The sequence below is a fragment of the Vulpes lagopus genome, chromosome 2 (assembly GCF_018345385.1).
Source record: "Vulpes lagopus strain Blue_001 chromosome 2, ASM1834538v1, whole genome shotgun sequence".
In the NCBI taxonomy this organism is placed as follows: domain Eukaryota; kingdom Metazoa; phylum Chordata; class Mammalia; order Carnivora; family Canidae; genus Vulpes; species Vulpes lagopus.
The window spans coordinates 163,003,437-163,020,605 of NC_054825.1; the positions used below are offsets into that span (position 1 = coordinate 163,003,437).

Sequence of the window (17,169 nt, forward strand, 5' to 3'; positions counted from 1 at the left end):
CCAAGATGGAGCAACCCTACCAACACTCTGAGCTCAGAATTCTGGCCTCCAGAACAGGGAGACAATCCATTTCTGTTGTTGAAGGTGCTCAGTTTGCAGTGCTTTGTTACAGTGGCCCACGCAAACAAATACAGTACTTCAACAGAACGACTGTCAAAACATATGCTCTAGTAGGACACCAGGGTGGCTGGTGATTGAGTGTCTACCTTTGGCTCAGGTTGTGATCCCGGGGTTCTGGGATCGAGTCCCACATCAGGCTCCCTGGAGGGAGCCTGTTTCTCCCTCTGCCTATGTCTCTGCCTCTCTGTGTGTGTCTCTTGTGAATAAATAAAATCTTAAAAAAAAAAGAAGTTTCAATTCCTTCAATACGCCATGCCTTTTCTGCCCCAGGACCTTTGCATAGACTGATCCCTCCTTGCCTATAACACTCTTCTATCTCTCTCTGAAAATTAGTAAGGGAAACCTCACTAAGGCAGACTCAGGAGGCTAGGAGGGGAAGCTGGAAGGAGGAGCCACACGCCTCAACATCAAGTAAACACCTCAACATAAGAATCCTCAACAGGAAAGAATCCTCAGTGACAGGCCCCAACAGGGAAAGATGTACACTGCATCGCCTACAAGAAATTGGCCGCCAGAGAAACCGTCAACACCCTGAACTCTTGCTTTTCTCCAGAGGGCTTTCGTTCAGAACAACCTCTTCCGATTTCCTTTTCTTCTCCATAAGATAAAAATCCTGTCCCTTGCTAGATTTGTCAATGGTTTTGCCGCAGCTTACTGTCCCAATTTACAATTCTCTGCTTTCCTGGATAAATCCATTTGGCTGGTAAAATAACCCACTGTTTTATTTTTGTGGGGTAACACCGTGCTAGCACCAGTGTTCACCATCTCAGCTCCTCAAGCCTTGGCTCAAAGGTCATCATCTTGGTGTCCCCTTCCCGATTCCCTCTGCTTTTTCTTTTTCCCAATTGAGGACCGTGTGTCCAGGTTCACCACCTGCCCATACGCCACCCCAGCTCCACCCTTCATGGAGGGGCTGCTCAGGGCTCACTCACAGGTGATTTCCTCCGGGGTGAATCCCAGGACCTTCAGTGACTCCAGCGTCTCATGGAAGAGCTCCCGCTCCTGGCCAGGAGAGGATGACGGCCCGTTGGTCAGGAAGCGGTAGTTGGAGCATGGCTCCAAGAGGAGTTCAGCTGCAGGGGGTAATGAGTGGAGGCCAAGGTCAAGGGTGAGCTGTGGAGTCCAACTCATGTCCCAGTGGCCACCCTGGGGCAGTGTTCTCTTCCTCCACTGGGGACCTTGGTCTCTTCCTCTGTCATATGAGTGAGGATCCTTTCCTCATAATTTGATGGGAAGGGCCAGGCCTGGAGGGGGTGCTTAGCCCACATTGGACCCTTTCATCTTCCCTCCTTCCATTGAGATTGTCAAGTCCTAGAACAGTCCAGAGCAGGCAGGAGCAATGAGGCTAGAGGTGCCTGAGTTAGCAAAAGCTGTGGGACAGCAGGGCTTGGCAGCAGAGGATGTGTGAGTCCTGGGGTCTGGGTAAGGAGGGGCCAGGAGGCAGCCAAAGCTCTGGGGGAAGGAGCCTCAGGACAGCAGGCACCCTTGTAAAGAAGAGCCCTGGATTTTCTTCAGCCAGAGGCCAGGAGGAGCAATGAGAAGCCAGGAGGAAGCTCAGGCAGGAGCAAGGGTAAAGGGACAAGGTGAGGCACCAGGTGAAGCACCGGGTGCCGAAAGCCACAAAAACCAGGACCACCAGGATTACCAAGACCCTCAGGACCATGAGGCAGCAGGACCTGCAGCAGAGCTGGAGTCATGGGCATAACAAAAGCTGGAATAAGCAGAAGCCTTGGAGTTTCAGAAGAGAAGGAATGTGAGCAGGAGCCACATGGGGGGAAGGTGGGATCAGAGAGCAGGAGGGGTCAGCCAGCAGCGTGGGGCAGGGGTGGCAGGATTCTCTATTCAGTCAAGGTCAGTGATGGCAGAGTCATGACATAGCAGAAACCGGGGGCAGCGGGCTCCAGGGGAAGGGCGGTACCAAAATCCACTGCTCAGCAGGAGTCTGACCTACACAGCAGGTGCTCAACAAATCCTACTCAGTTCCTCTCAGGAGCTCAGTTCCTCCTCCAGGGGCACATCCCAGGCCCCCTCCCAGTCCCCCTGGGAGCCACAGCACTGACCTTTGAGATGCTCTCCAGCACCTCCCAGCAGCTGATAGAAGATGTGGAAGCTGCACTCATCTTTGGCCTGGCGGATGGCCCTGGACTTCTCCAACAGGTCTGGGCGGCTGGGAGTCAAGGTCCCACAGGGGTGGGGTGGTGAGGGGAGCCCACCCAGCCCCCTTGACCCACGCTGCACCCCTGATATCCTGTGAAGCCGTGGAGTTGTTCACAGCCCAGGCCTTGGGGCTGTCACTTAAGCACACACGTGCCTCAGTTTCCTTATATGTGCAAGAGGCTCCATGTAACACCCATGAATGAGTTGCTGTGAGGGTAAATGCATTATAATGTATCAAACATCCAAGAGCAGTGTATGGCTTGTAGTTAACCATAGCGAAGAGTATCTCTGGCCATAGCTACACTGCTGGCCTCAGTTTCCCTGGATGGATAGTGGGGCTATGGGCTCTTCCCTTCTAGGAAAGTCACATGGCATAGCTATGTTCTAGAAATCGGAAAGCCACCTTAAAATAAAACACCTGATGACTTGTTTGCCCTTCCATGCCCCACACTCACAGACCACACAGCACCGATTCAGCATGACAGTTGTAATACAGGACCTACCCCGGGGAGCCTTGCCCAGGGTCTGCTGCAAATCACTGACCAAGAGCCCTGGTTCACTAACCTGCTCAGGTAAGATAGGGAGGACTTGGGGAGGGGATCCCACCAGGGACGGGGCGTGGGGGAAGCACACACCCTGAGTCTTGGTTTCTACTTCTGTTAAATGGGATGATGAGGGGTACAGGGAAGAGGGGCTGGGATCACAGAGCAAGAGCTCTCAGGACAGCCTTAGGTGCAGCATAAACCCTCAAGAAATGTTGCCCAGGCTGACACCAGGGCTGAGGGGTCAGGCTGAGCCCGAGACTCATCCAACTGGCCTGGGGGTGGCACCTGCCCCGTGAGCATCACCCCACAGGCTGCTCAGTGGCCCCAGGCACAGAGGGCCATGCCTGAGAGCCCCGTACCCCATGCGGGGAGCCACAACTAGAGGGGAGTGTGGATGAAGAAAGTTCACTTTTGGAAGCAGCCGGTGGAGACAAATGTGAATATAAAAAAGAGGCTAGGGGTGCCTGGGTCACTCAGTGGTTGAGCATCTGCTTTTGGCCCAGAGCATGATCTTGGGGTCCTGGGATCGAGTCCCATATCGGGCTCCCCACAGGGAGCCTGCTTCTCCCTCTGTCTACGTCTCTGCCTCTCTCTGTGTATCTCTCATGAATAAATACATAAAATTTTTTTAAAGATTTTATGTATTTATTCATAGAGACACACACACACACAAACAGAGAGGCAGAGACACAGGCAGAGGGAGAAGCAGGCTCCATGCAGGGAGCCCGATGTGGGACTGAATCCTGGGTCTCCAGGATCAGGCCCTGGGCTGAAGGCGGCGCTAAACCACTGAGCCACCCGGGCTGCCCCATAAAATATTTTTAAAAATAAAAAAAAAATTAAAAATTCCCAGTGAGCTTGCATGTAGCCCATGCAGAGCAGGATTGACACAACAGGTCTGAAATGATCTGCTCCCACGGCTGCCCAGGGCTGGGATCTGGGAAGCTGGATTTCGGGAGAGTTCCCAGCACTCCCCGAATGACAGGCGGGGGCTCCTTGTGCCTAAGCGGTTTGTGCAAACAATGTGGTTTCTGCTGAACACCTGCTTTCCTCCAGAGAGTCTGGAATGTTGGCACATGCCAGGCCAGGGGAGCTGACGTGACTGGCCCCTACTGAAAACCTGGGGGTGCTGACAGGGTCTCTAAGGAGCGTCCTTGGTGGACAACACCTCACATGTTGCCCATCCTGTGTGACTCCACTGGGAGGGGACTCTGGAAGCTGGCCCTGGTCTCTCCCCAACTTGGCCCCGCAGGCCTTACCCCCTGCGGCCTGTGCTCTATGTGCTCTATCTGTGATAAGCCACAGCTGCCCCGCCGCCCCACAGCAGGGCAACTGCAGTCCTACCCTCCTTCCTGCACCGGGAGACAATGCATCTCTGCCTTCCCCAGGTTCCTCTCCATTCAAGAGTGGGAAACTGAGGTACAGTTTCCGAACATCAGGGAGCCAGGCTTCCCCGTGTGTGTGGACACCTGTTTCCTGAAAGCAGTGAGATCCCAAGGCCCACCCTCCTTGGCCACCAGGTGTCTTGTGGGCTATGTGAGGATACAGGTCTCGATGTTGGCGCCCACAATGTACCCAGCCACGTCGAAGTTGATGCGAATAAATTTGCCCTGGGAAGGAAGGGGTTGGGGTTAGCTGAGGGGCCTCTTCCCCACCGTGGACCTGAAGGGCATCCCTAACCCACACTCACCACTCTTAGAGCTAGGGCTGCATCTCACTTTCTTTCTCCCTCCACCTGAACCCCACCCTAATTGTGAGGTCCCAGCCAGGGGCTCCCTGGGGAATCCAAGGTCTGGGCCCCTTTGGCTGCTTTCCACGGGACCCAGGCCCTCAGCCCCCTCCTCCCTCAGACCCTGAAGTCTGAACCCCCCAGTCCCTCCTCCCTCAGTCAGCCCACCCTTCCTGCTTCCCCTTAACCACCTCCAGAGCTCCCAGGGCCAGGCTCTGCCCTCCCCCAGCACTCACAAATCGGGAAGAGTTGTCATTCTTCACAGTCTTGGCGTTGCCAAAGGCCTCTAGGATGGGGTTGGCCTGAAGCAGCTGCCGCTCCAGCTCACCCTGTGGGGCGGGGAGAGGACCCATTAGTGAAAACAGGGGCTGGGGTCGGCGGGGGTGGGGTGGGGGTGGTGGTGGTCTGTGTTACAACTGTCTGGGGTCTGAGTGTGAGAGGCCTCTGTGTGTCTGCATGGGGGCTGCTTCCCCGCATCCGGCTTTTGCCCTTTAGTTTACTGTTACGGGAACAGGAAATGTCTCTGGGATGTATCGTCTCCGGGATACATCGTGGAGTAGAAACAGCAAAACAGCAAAAACCTGTTGCAGAGTGATACCTCCAGTGTGATTCCATTAATGAAAAATAAATTGAGGGGGGAAAAAAAACACAAAAACAAGACTCCTACTTCTCCAGGTATAGACACACATCTAGAAGCATTGAGTGGAAGGTCTACAAGGACACACACCAAACTGCCAAGAGTGCAATGGAGAAGACAAAGGGGGAATTTCATTTTATCTTTTTCTGTTGTTATAAGAGATAAGCACTCGTGTATCACTTGCAGGATTCATTAAGAAAAAAAAATCTAGGGGCACCTGGGTGGCTCAGCGGTTAAGCATCTGCCTTTGGGTCAGGTTGTGATCCTGGGGTCATGGCATTGAGTCCCACATCAGGCTCCCTGCATGGAGCCTGCTTCTCCCTCTGCCTATGTCTCTGCCTCTCTCTCTGTGTTTCTCATGAATAAATAAATAAAATCTTAAAAAAAGAATCTATACCATCAGTATGAATGTCCTTCCAATGTCCAGCACAGAGTAGGCATTCATGAGATGGCAGTTTCCGTCCCCAGTCAGGCTGCTCCATGGGAGGGCTCTGACTCTGAACTTCCCTGTGGCCACCTTAGTGGCAGAGCCAGGAGGACCATGGGTGTTCAGGAGACAGCAATCCCCTCGTGCCCCCAGGTAGGTTCTCGAGGGCATCAACTCTTTCCGTAAATTCCTGTGAGTCCTCAGACACTAGCCTGACCTGGGTGTACCCAGGCAGCTGTGATAACGGCAGTGTGAGGCTCTGGGCTGTGGGAATCTTTGCACCCATCGGCCTGATCTACACACATTTAGCAGATCAGCAATAAATGACAGTTAAGACCCCGGGTAATTTCACGTTGGCATCTGTGGCCAGGCTACATGCACACAGTTGGACAGCCCTTCGTGGCAACACAGGCCGTGAATGTGTGCATGCACAGGGCTGCCGTAAACACCAGGAAGCCCTGTGCACACACGCTAGGGCTGCATTAGATGACAGCATGGGGCCTAACATGCACACAGTAGGACCACTACAAGTGGCAGTATGGCTCCCTGATGGCCATCAGTGCCCTGGGGCCTATCTGCCAGGAAGCCCATGGATGAGGCTGACCCAGGAGGCATGAGGGGTGGCATGATTTGAGGTGGTCCCCTGCTACTCACATAAGACACGATGCTGGCAGCCTGAGGAAGTCACAGGACGCGAGACACGGACCGGGACACAGACCAGGACACGGCACATGCAACACGGACAGACCCACAGGTGAACCGGCGGTCGTGAGTGGCGGGCAGCAGGGGAGACATGGGGTGCAGGAGGAATCGGGCAGGTGGAGTAGGGTGGCCCGGGTCTGAATCCTCTCTAGCAGACTCCTCCAACAGCAGAGTCCTGCCCAGCCATGCCTTCAGTTTCTCATCTCAACCACAGGAAAACACCACCCGCTCATGGGGTGTTCAGTCAATGGAAGCAGAGATGGGCACTATGTAAGTGCGCACTAAATCAGGCCCAGCACATAGTAGGTGCTCAGGACCATAAGCACCTACTGGGTGCCAGGTACTGTCCTAAGGTCTGATGAAGCCAAGATCAGGCCCTTGAAATTTCCATTTCCATCCTGCCTCCACTCCTAGCCCTGTATCAGACTACTAGGTGCACAGGCAACAGAGGTAGCCAAGAGATGGCTCACAGTCACGGGCCTCCTAAGGGAGGCAGGGGGTTATGGGGACAAGCAGGACCTCAGACAGAGGAGGGGGTATTGCTGGTGACAGGGCCCAGAGAGTGTCTTGAGGCAGGTCACTTACCGGTACACCTGGCTCCTTCCTGCCCTTTGGTGATGATGCCACGTGGGCAAGATACTGGATGACCTTCTTGGTGTTTTCTGTCTTCCCAGCCCCAGATTCCCCGCTGTGGGGTGGGGGTGGGGTGCAAGGAGGAAGCAGAAAGGGTTGACAGGGATGCCAGGTCAGACCTGCCCATTCTGAGCAGAGCCACACCCAGCCAGGGCCCCGCCTCCTCCAGGAAGCCCTTCAGGATTACTCACGTGCAGAGAATGGACTGATCTTCACGATCTGTAAGGGACAAAAGTGGACATGTCAGCTGGAGGGTCTCTCTAGTGGGACCTTGACCTCTTATACCACACCCTTTTCAAAGGGGTAAGGAAAAGTCTTTTGCCCCCCAAAAGGTTTGTTTGTTTAAGATTTTATTTATTTGAGAGAGAGAGAGAGAGAGAGAGAGCATGTACAAGCGGGGCAGGGGGCAGGGGAATGAGCAGAGGGAGAAGCAGACTCCCCACTGAGCAGGGAGCCCAACGTAGGGCTCCCTCCCAGGGTCCTGAGATCATGACCTGGGCCAAAGGCAGACACTTTATCAACTGAGCCATCCAGGCACCCCTCCTCGCAAAAGCGTTTTGATGTGTGACACTCCTGGATTCTAACACCCCACCCCAACTCAGCTATGTGATGCTGGCAAAGTAGCTCTCCCTCTCTTGGCCTTGTTTCCTCACCTGTAAAATGGAGCTGATAAACTCCAACTCAACAGAACGTAATGCATTCAACAAACTTCAATCCGAGCCCCTACTGTGTGCCACCTCATGCTGGGTACATGAGATGCAAAGACAAAAGAGCAATGTCCTGGACCCCAAGGCTCAGCCTCTGATGGAAAACAGGCCACAACAATGTAGTGACAGTGGTTGGTGGTCCGGGGGGGGGATCTCTGCCCAGCAGAGGGCACAGCATGGTTCCCACCGTCTCCCCGAGCACTCGCCCTGCATCTGACGTGACTGACAGCCTCCTAAGTGCCAGGCACCTACAACAGTGGGAACTGGCAAAGTCCCTGTCCTCATGGAGCTTCTGCTCAAGTCAGGGGGATACAAAGCACATACGTAAAACCACAGATGATTTGACAGTAGGTAGTGTCTGCAGACATTTTGGTTGTTGCAACTGGGAGATCCTTACAAGGGTCTACTGAGTAGAGCTCAGGGAGGCTGCCAAACATCTTACAACATATGAGATGCCCCTATATAAAGAATCATCCAGCCCCAAATGCTGATAAAGCCAGGATTAAGGGCAGCCCGGGTGGCTCAGCAGTTTAGTGCTGCCTTCGGCCCAGGGCATGATCCTGGAGTCCTGGGATCAAGTCCCACATCGGGCTCCCTGCATGGAGCCTACTTCTCCCTTTGCCTGTGTCTCTGCCTCTCTCTCCCTCCCTCTCTCTCTCTGCATATCTCTCATGAATAAATAAATAAAATCTTAAAAAAAAAAAAGCCAGAATTAAGAAGCCCTGGTGTAACATAGTAAGAAGACTGAGGGGTGGAGAGCCAGGAAGGCTTCCCAGAAGAGATGTTTCAGCTCAGCCTTAAAAAATGAGGAAGTAGAGAAAGAGCATTCCAGGCAGAGGATACAGCCAGTGCAAAGGCCCTGTGGTGAGACCAAGTTGGAGATGTCAGAGAAACAGAAAGGACGCCAGAGAGGCTGGGGGACAGGGCAGAGCTGGACATTGTGCAGATGGGTTTGGAGGCCATGATTAAAAGATCTGGATAGTTTTGGGGACACCTAGGTGGCTCAGTTGGTTAAGTGTGCAACTAGATTTTGGTTCAGGTCATGATCTTGAGGTCGTGAGATTGAGCCCCATGTCAGGCTCCATGCTCACCAGGGAGTCTGTGTGAGAGTTTCCCTCTCTCTCTCTCTCTCTCTCTCTCTCTCTCTCCCCTCCTCTGCCCTACCTCTCCCCCACCTCAAATAAATAAATCTTTTTAAAAAATCTGGACAGTTTTTAAATGGGGCAGGAGGCCTCCAGGTGGTTTTAAGCCCAAGGGAGAGCCAGATGGTTTGGGAGCCATATGGACGTGGGTTCAAGGCCCAGCACCCCCTCTGTCTTGCTGTGTGACCTTGGGCCTGTCTCTGAGATATTCTGTGCCTCAGTTTCTCCATCTCAAAAACAGAGCTCAAATAGCCTTTTTTTTTTTTCTTTAAATTTTTATTTATTTATGATAGTCACAGAGAGAGAGAGAGAGGCAGAGACACAGGCAGAGGGAGAAGCAGGCTCCATGCACCGGGAGCCTGATGTGGGATTCGATCCCGGGTCTCCAGGATCGCGCCCTGGGCCAAAGGCAGGCGCCAAACGGCTGCGCCACCCAGGGATCCCCAGAGCTCAAATAGCCTTATAGGGCTGTAGTCAGAACTCAGAGAACGTCCAAAAAAGTTTTTATATACTATAATGCTGTTTTGTGGCCTGTTTGGTGTTAAAGTCTGAGTCCTGGGGTGAAGGATCCTCCTCTTGCATCTTGGAATCTCTCACATCCATCATGAAGTGGCACATAGTATGGACTCAAATTGTAACTGGTTGAATGAATCACATTCTGTTTAGCTGAGGTTCATCATCTCCATTTTACACTTGAGAAAACAGACTCAGAGAGGGACAGCTGCTGTGCCAGCATCACACAGCAAGCAAGAAGCTGAGCTGGGGTGGAGCAGGTGAGTCACAACAGCAAAACCCACAACACCCAGCCCAGGGTGAGGATGTAACACACAGTGTGACCTAAATACGGGGAGGCGGAGGTTGGGGGCTCAACCCATCTCAGCCACCCACCCACGAGTATGACTGTAGAATATGCCTACACTACTCTGTGCCTCAGTTTCCCCATCTGGAAACCAGGGATAATGAGCACATCTACTTTACGAGGTCACTCATTCTGAGGTTAAACCTGTCAATTCATGAAAAGTGCTTGGCACAGAGTAGCCACTCATCTCAGCTTTATCATACATTTATTTATTCTTAAGGTATAGTAACTAATATATAATAATGGCTAAAAATTATTGCTGAAATAAGTATATAACAAATTAGATTATGTAACCGAAGGAAATAAGTGTGACCAATGATCAAATATAAATTCATAATGTGAATACAAAAACGTTGCCTATAAATGTGTTCTACTACACAATGCAAGTGTATGATATATTGGATATTATATCAGTGGTTCTCGAACCTGGGGCCAGCATTAGGATCTCCAAAGGGAGCCCGGGGAGCTTGTAAAACCCCCAGAGTTTCTCTGACTTAGCAGGTCTGGAGTGGGGCCCAGGTTCGCATTTCTGACAAGTTCCCAGGGATGCTGATGCTCACCACACTCTGAGAACCACTGCATTATGCAATATAAATGCATCATTAGAACCCACAATAGGGGTGCCTGGGCAGTTCAGTGGTTGAGCATCTGCCTTAGGCTCAGGCCGTGATCCCAGGGTCCTGGGATCTAGTCCCACATTGGGCTCTCTGCAGGGAGCCTGCTTCTCCCTCTGCCTATGTCTCTGCCTCTCTCTCTGTGTCTCTCATGAATAAATAAAAATTTTTAAAAAAGAACCTACAATAGAGCTATAGCATATGATCTGTGATAGAAGTGTAATACATACCATATAAATATGTTGCTGCATACTATTATATATCATATGATGGTAAGACATGCATTTTTAAATATTTAATATGCATTTTAATATAAACAAAATATTAAAATATATATCTAATAATTTATAGCAATTAGATTATATGTAGTAGATGTGAATTATGTAATTTTGTCTGGACATTCTTGTGCAACCCGCCCAGCTATACACAGTGACCCCACATTACCCATCATCTAAGGGACTGATTAATTCCATGACAATGTGGATCATGTCAACAACATAAATGTTGAATGAATGAACACGAGGAATTACTGTCTCAAAAGAAAATTTTGTAGAAGCAATGGCTCCCAAATGATACTGTTGAGAGAAGAGGTGAACACAAAGGCAAAATGGGGCCTGTCTGGTAGGACCCAGAGCTTGTCCACTCAGCCCTATATTTGTGCTTCCTCCTGCCCCATGAGGAAGACTCAGAGAGTCTGAAATCCTTTATCGTCATCTTATCATGACCCTCCAGGCTGCCCCTCCCCACCCCAAAGAGACATATCCAGCAGTCCCAGCACCACACTCACCCTGGAGCATGCTTCGGTAGGCCCCCTCGGTCACCGCATACACGTGGGGTGGCACTTCATGGCGCTTCTTGCCCCGGTACATCTCCACAATGGCCTCTGTATAGATGGGAAGCTGCTTGTACGGATTGATGACCACACAGAAAAGGCCAGAGTACGTCTGCAGTGGGCAAGAAAAAAGAGGGCCTCAGCTGGCTGTCTGAGGCCCAGAAGGTAGCATGGGACTGCTGTGTACAGCTGGGCAGGTTGTGCACTGCACAACAACATCCATCAAAGTGGCTGCCATTCATATCATGACAATGTAGACTTGACCATTTGTTACAAAGACTTTCAGGCTGATGGTAGAAAAGAATCTATTGAAATTACACAAATGTGCCATAAGGATAAGAATTCACCCTGATAGAGAACGTGGCCTTTGCAGCAAGCCAGACTTGGGTCACAGCCCATTACCACCTGAACACGCATACACATAAAATGACCCTGTGCAAGCTCATCTGCTGCAGCACTCTTTATAATGGCAGAAGTCTGGAAATGACCTGCATGCATGTTCTTACAACGGATTCCTATGATACTTGCGGTGTACGGATCTGGAATTCTTTCCAAAGCATTATTGAATACAGAAAACAAGGTGAGGACTGTTTGCGCTGAATGAGGCGGAAGAGGAATATTTGTATGTATTTGCTTGAATGTACAGAAGATATCTTCAGAAGATATCACAGTGTCTGCCGCTGAAATGACAGGAACAAATCTGTAGTTTCTACCGAAAAAGAGTCACAGGCCCTGCTTACACTCCTACTGGAGAAAATGTTACATTTCAGGATCAAACTGTGTGAAAATAAAGATGCCATTTTTCTTGCATCCAAATTTACAGACTCCCTGAATTCACCCTCACACCTGATGGGCCCGGGCTCAGGACCCTGGCACAGGTGAAGAGCCCTTCCAGCTCACACGGAGCATCAGGTAGACGGGAGGCACTCAAGCCACAGAGACAGGAGGATCGCTAGAGAGCTAGTTGCCCACCCAGCTAAGCCAACCCAGAGAGCTAACCGGCTCAGCTAGCTGGAACTGGCTAGTGAAACTAGCCAAAGAGTTAGAGGCTTACTGGCTTCACTAGTTAGTTAACTATTAAACCACTGGGCTATGCAGCCAGCTAGCCAGCTACTTGGTGGGTTAGTAGCAGGACTGCTTTAAGCTCCCCAGACAGCTTGCGCTTCTCAAGCAGAGCAGGGTGTGGCCACCACAGGCTGCCCAGCTCCCAGGTGCCAACCTTTTAACGGTGGGAGGGTGGGTGGCCGGGCCAGGAGCAGAACAACCGGTTTGCTGGGTGTCTGCCCTCCCTGCCTCGAAGAGCTGCTCCCAGGAGCTCCTGGCTGGCAGAGGGCGGGGCAGCCAGACCACATTCCCTGGGAGGGTATCTCATGGCTGCTGGCGCCCCGGCCCCCACTCCTGGCTGGCGGGGGAACCCACTCCCCAAGCCACCCTCCCACCTCAGCCCCCTTGTTGCCAGGAGACACCCCCGCCTCCCCACCGCCCAATGGCAACCTGAGCTGGCTGCCAAGGCCAGGGTGCAAAGGGCAGAGGCTGGTGCACGCAGAGAGGGTTGGGGACACCTGAGTGGAGGGGGCATAGCTGGGGACACCCAGTTGGAAGGGTCTGGAGCAGCTGCCCAGCCCAGCGACTCTCTCCACAGTCTCGGTTTCCTCCCCACCTCATTACAGAGGCTGTGGGGATTAAGGGAGATAATGAATAAAAACCAGCCAGCCCAAGGCGGGGCCCTTAAAAGGTACTCCAAGTATGGGACCTGAGACTCTCCTTTTACCCATCCCAACTGGGCGCTAAAAGCTCGCTCAGGCTTCAAAGCCACATGAGCCTGGGTTTCCAGTTGGTGTGTGACTCGCACCAGGGATCTGCCCTCGCTGAGCCTTAGTTCCCGGCCCCGGAAAATGGGCTTTTGACCCTGACCACCTAGAAAGATTCTGAGTGAGCTGCCACAGTGCACCTTCTGGCGCCTCCCAGGGCTGGGAGCACAGTGTGTGCTTAACAAGACGGGTTCCCCTCCTGCCCAAAGCATCCAGGCAAGGGGACCAAGACACCAGGCCAAATAGCACATTGACGGCAGAAACTGGGTTTCTTTCTACTTTCCGCTGGGCAATGCTGCCTTCCCCCATCACCAGTCAGCCAGTCCAACAAATGTTTCTAAAGCACACAAGCAGGGTGGAGCCAGATCACATCTCTAATATCTTCTGGCTGGTGGCTCGAGCAAGCACCCTCGAGCTTTCTGGATCTCGCTTTTTCATCAGACGGTGACGGACAGGAACAGCACTTCCACATAGGGTGGCTGGGAACGGTCATGTTGCACGTATGGGGCAGGCAAGGGCCCTGGAACATGGTGCGTGCTTAACACGAGATGTTAACTACTGCTGGGCCAATGGCTTCACCACCCCAAGGTGGAGGAATAGGGTTAGGATTGAGGGGGGGTGTCAGCAAGATCACACCAGGAAATTCAGGACAGCACCCGACAGAGAAAGCAGGCACTCACTAAGTACTAAAGATTATTATTAAGACCCAATTAGCTTCCCATCTAGTCTTCTGGAATCTTCCATCGCACTTCCATTTGTGAGATCCAGGGGAGTGGCTTGGGCAGAGGTCTCTTTCCCAGGGCTTGCAAAAAAAGCAAGTGAGAACTCAGCAGGGGCCAGTGCAGCCTGGGGAGCGTGCCAATCACATCCAGGGTCAGACAGCCCTCGATTCCAATCCCACAACTGCCTCCTCCAGTTGAAGGGCCCCAAGCCAGCCACTGGTTCTCACAGCCTTGGTGTCCTCCTTCCCAAAAGGGAGTCAGACTTCACAAAAATATCCTGAGCTTGTGATCTGCAACCCTTAACAGAGTGGCAATATTGGGGCCACTTTATTTATTTTTAAATTAGTACATCTCATCATTGATTTCAATATTCTTTTAGTACTCCTATAAAAGTTTTGTCATTTTTTTTCCAAATATAAAATATAAAACTAGTACTTTTCTTTTGAGGGTGTTAGCAAGAAATTTTTCTTGGTGAGGGAGCCAGCTCGAGGTGGTGAGACCCCAGCCCTCTAAGCTTGCTGTTTCGAGTACCACTCTGAGGCCACCTGTCTGGGTTCAAATCCCACCCTGACTCCTTCCTATCTGTGTGAGCCAGGACCCAAGTCACTTGACATTCCTGAACATCAGGTGATAACAACAGTCTCCAGCCCAGAGGTGCACTGATAACCCACACTCAGCACTTAGAACAGTACTTGGCACACGGTAAGTGCTCAATAAATATTTGCTCACCACCATTATTATTATTTTTCATTATTATTGTCTTCATTCTTTGTCAATCCCTTTAATCCTGTTTGCGCTAATAACGCTCTGGCTGCCCATTAGAACCACCCTGGAAGCTTATTAAAAATACCATTGTCCACGTCACAGCCCCAGAAATCTGTTTTAACGGGTAGGGTGGGGCCCGGGAGCTAATATGTTAAAAAAAAAATCCCCCAGGTGATTCTAACTCGCAAAGAAGGGCTTGTGAACCACTGCCTTCCCTATTCTACTTGTTTGCTGTAAAGATTAAATAATGCGAGAGATCCTAAATGCTCAATAAGCACGACATCACTGTAGTCAACCTCACTAGCATCAATCCCATCTTTATCTTGAGAGATGCCACAGCAGATGGATGGCACCTACAGCCAGACCACCCAGGTCCACCATGACCCACTGGGTAAACTCAGTCAAGGAACTTGGCCTTTCTGTGCCTCCGGCTTTTTTCCAATCTGTAAAATGGGTACAAAATGCTTTATAATTGAGAAAGTGTATAAAAACAATATATTTACAAGTGCCTAGTGTCTGCTTAATAAATGTCCCTGTTTATTGTTACGAAACCTCTCCGGGACTCAGTTTCCTTTTAGATTAAACGAGGCTAATCACAGGCTCTACTCCGTGTAAAGTGAGAGGAAGTGAATTAATACATGGAAGGCATTTAGCACAGAGCCTGGCGAGCAGTTTTCCACACTCGGTGGTTGTTATTAATTATTATGGCAGACCCATATCCCTTTCTCAAAACCCTCTGGATGTGTCCTATTTGGAAATCTGGGATTTTTTACACTTTAGGGAAAATAATAAGGTGTACAGCATCTACAGTATAATATTCTGGGATAGCCCTCAATGGGGCCCAAGGCAGTTCGGGCAACCCAATAATCTATAATTTGGCAACTAAGTGTAGGAACGGTCGCATGACCCGGGATACAAAGTAGAGAATGTCTGAGGCCACTCAAGGTGGGCACAGACCCCCAGCTCCCCACCCCTGGCCGTGGCCTCCGGGGCACCGCCACTCACATAGATGAGGCCCGAGTAGTACCGCTCACGGAGGTTGTGCAGCACCGAGGCCTCATTGAGGCAGGTGAGCTCCGCCATGTCCTCGGCCTTGCTGAACTTGGGCGGGTTCATGCGCTGGATTTGGTCCCGCGGCAGCCGCAGCCGCCGCCCGCTCTCGGCCAGCTCCACTTCGGCCTCCTCCTCGCCCTCGTGCCGCAGCGCCGCCGCCTCGAACCCGTGTAGCTCCGAAGGCACCCACACCAGGCGCCGCGCCGTCCACTCCACCTGCGGCGAGGTGCCTGCGCCCCCCGGCGCGCCCCCCATGCCTGGCCCACTGGGCGTGAACAGGTAGGGCTGGGCGGCCTCCGGCACTGGGCTGGGCCTGGGGGCCACCTTCCGCCCAGGCACCGACAAGGTCGCTGCGGCCATGGTCTGCAAGGGGAGAGAAGGGTGCAGGTCAGGTGGGGCTCTGTCCCCAGCCCAGATCCCCCTCATCAGTCCCCGTAGCTTTTCTTCGCCAGACCTCTTTCGACACATCTGCAAAATGGGCCCATGGATCTCCTTTACTAATTTCATTCATTCATTCATTCATTCATTCATTCATTCATGCAATAATTCCCTAATAAGCCTGGCCCAGCCAGGCAAGGCATTGGCCATGCATCCAAGAACAAACCAGCAAAAAACCCCTGCCTACAAACACATTTACCTGCCAGCCCAGTGCTGCCAGCATGGGAACCACTGCCCCACACAGCTACTGAGCACTTGAAATGGAGAGTCCAAACTGAGATGGGCTTCTAAGCACCACACCAGATTTCAAAAGACTTCGTACAACAAAAAACTCATTAGTATTTTTTTATATGTGATGATTGATACATGCCAATGATAGTTATTTTGAATATGCTGGGTTCAATAAAATATATCATTAACATTAACAACACTTGTTCCTTTTGAGTTTTTTCCACTTTTACTGTGGCATTTTAAATTACACATTTGGCTTGCGTTATATTTCTACTGGATAGCGCTGCTGTCATCCCAGGAGCCAGATAAAAAGATAAATAAGTAAATTATATAGTATGTTAAACGTGATAAATGCCAAGGAGAAAAATAAAGGAGGGGGCAGGGGATGTTAGGATTGAGGGGTGCTGCAATTTTAATTGGAGTGGCCAGGGCAGGCTTCTCTGATGTGGTATTTGAATAAAGACTTGAGGAAGATGAAGGGAGTGAGCCATGGGAATGTTGAGAGGTAAAGCATTCCAGGCTGAGAGAGCAGCCAGTGCAAAGGCCCTGAGGCAGGAATGTGCCCCATGTCCATGGCATTGTGAGGTGGTAGGTGAAGTTAGACTGGAGACCAAGAGGGCCAGACTGGGTCATGATGAGGATGTCAAGCTCTGAGATGTGAGCCCTAGGAAGGTGTCAGTCTAATTTCTGTCACTCAGGTTCCTTGACCATTTCCAGTCTACCCCACAGCTGCAGAACAAAACACTCCAATCTCATGCCTTAGTTATCAGTTCGTTCCTTCCCTGCAACCCAGCTTCCTTTTCTTTATGATGGGGAGAACAGCCCCCATTCATTTACTTCCGCATTCATCCAACATTCCACGGGGCTGTCCAGATACCAGCCTCTGCCTAGAGTGATTCTGGGGACCCAGAGATGCTTCAGAGGGGGCCTTGCCTTGAGGCGCTCCTGGTCTGGGGGTGACCAGCTGGGGTCTCAGCTGGCCACAGCCCAGTGTGACCGATGTGCTGGAATGGAGACACTGGGTGAGCGAGAATGTGCTCAACCC

The 17,169-nt window shown here is 51.5% G+C and overlaps 1 protein-coding gene across 6 annotated transcripts in view; it reads right to left on the bottom strand.

Moving 5' to 3' along the window:
* Window positions 1-17,169, bottom strand: part of MYH14 (myosin heavy chain 14) — a 101,015-nt gene that overhangs the window by 65,593 nt on the left and 18,253 nt on the right. For 5 of the 6 annotated variants that reach the window (XM_041742869.1, XM_041742875.1, XM_041742874.1 and 2 more), the window contains exons 2-10: window positions 15,408-15,818; window positions 11,060-11,216; window positions 7,142-7,169; window positions 6,903-7,005; window positions 6,270-6,290; window positions 4,788-4,880; window positions 4,369-4,432; window positions 2,181-2,279; window positions 1,053-1,193 (exon numbers count right to left, since the gene is read on the bottom strand). In XM_041742869.1, the coding sequence (XP_041598803.1) occupies window positions 1,053-1,193; window positions 2,181-2,279; window positions 4,369-4,432; window positions 4,788-4,880; window positions 6,270-6,290; window positions 6,903-7,005; window positions 7,142-7,169; window positions 11,060-11,216; window positions 15,408-15,818 (1,117 nt within the window). The remainder of the gene's footprint in view (window positions 1-1,052; window positions 1,194-2,180; window positions 2,280-4,368; window positions 4,433-4,787; window positions 4,881-6,269; window positions 6,291-6,902; window positions 7,006-7,141; window positions 7,170-11,059; window positions 11,217-15,407; window positions 15,819-17,169) is intronic. The other variant, XM_041742870.1, reaches the window with a different exon arrangement.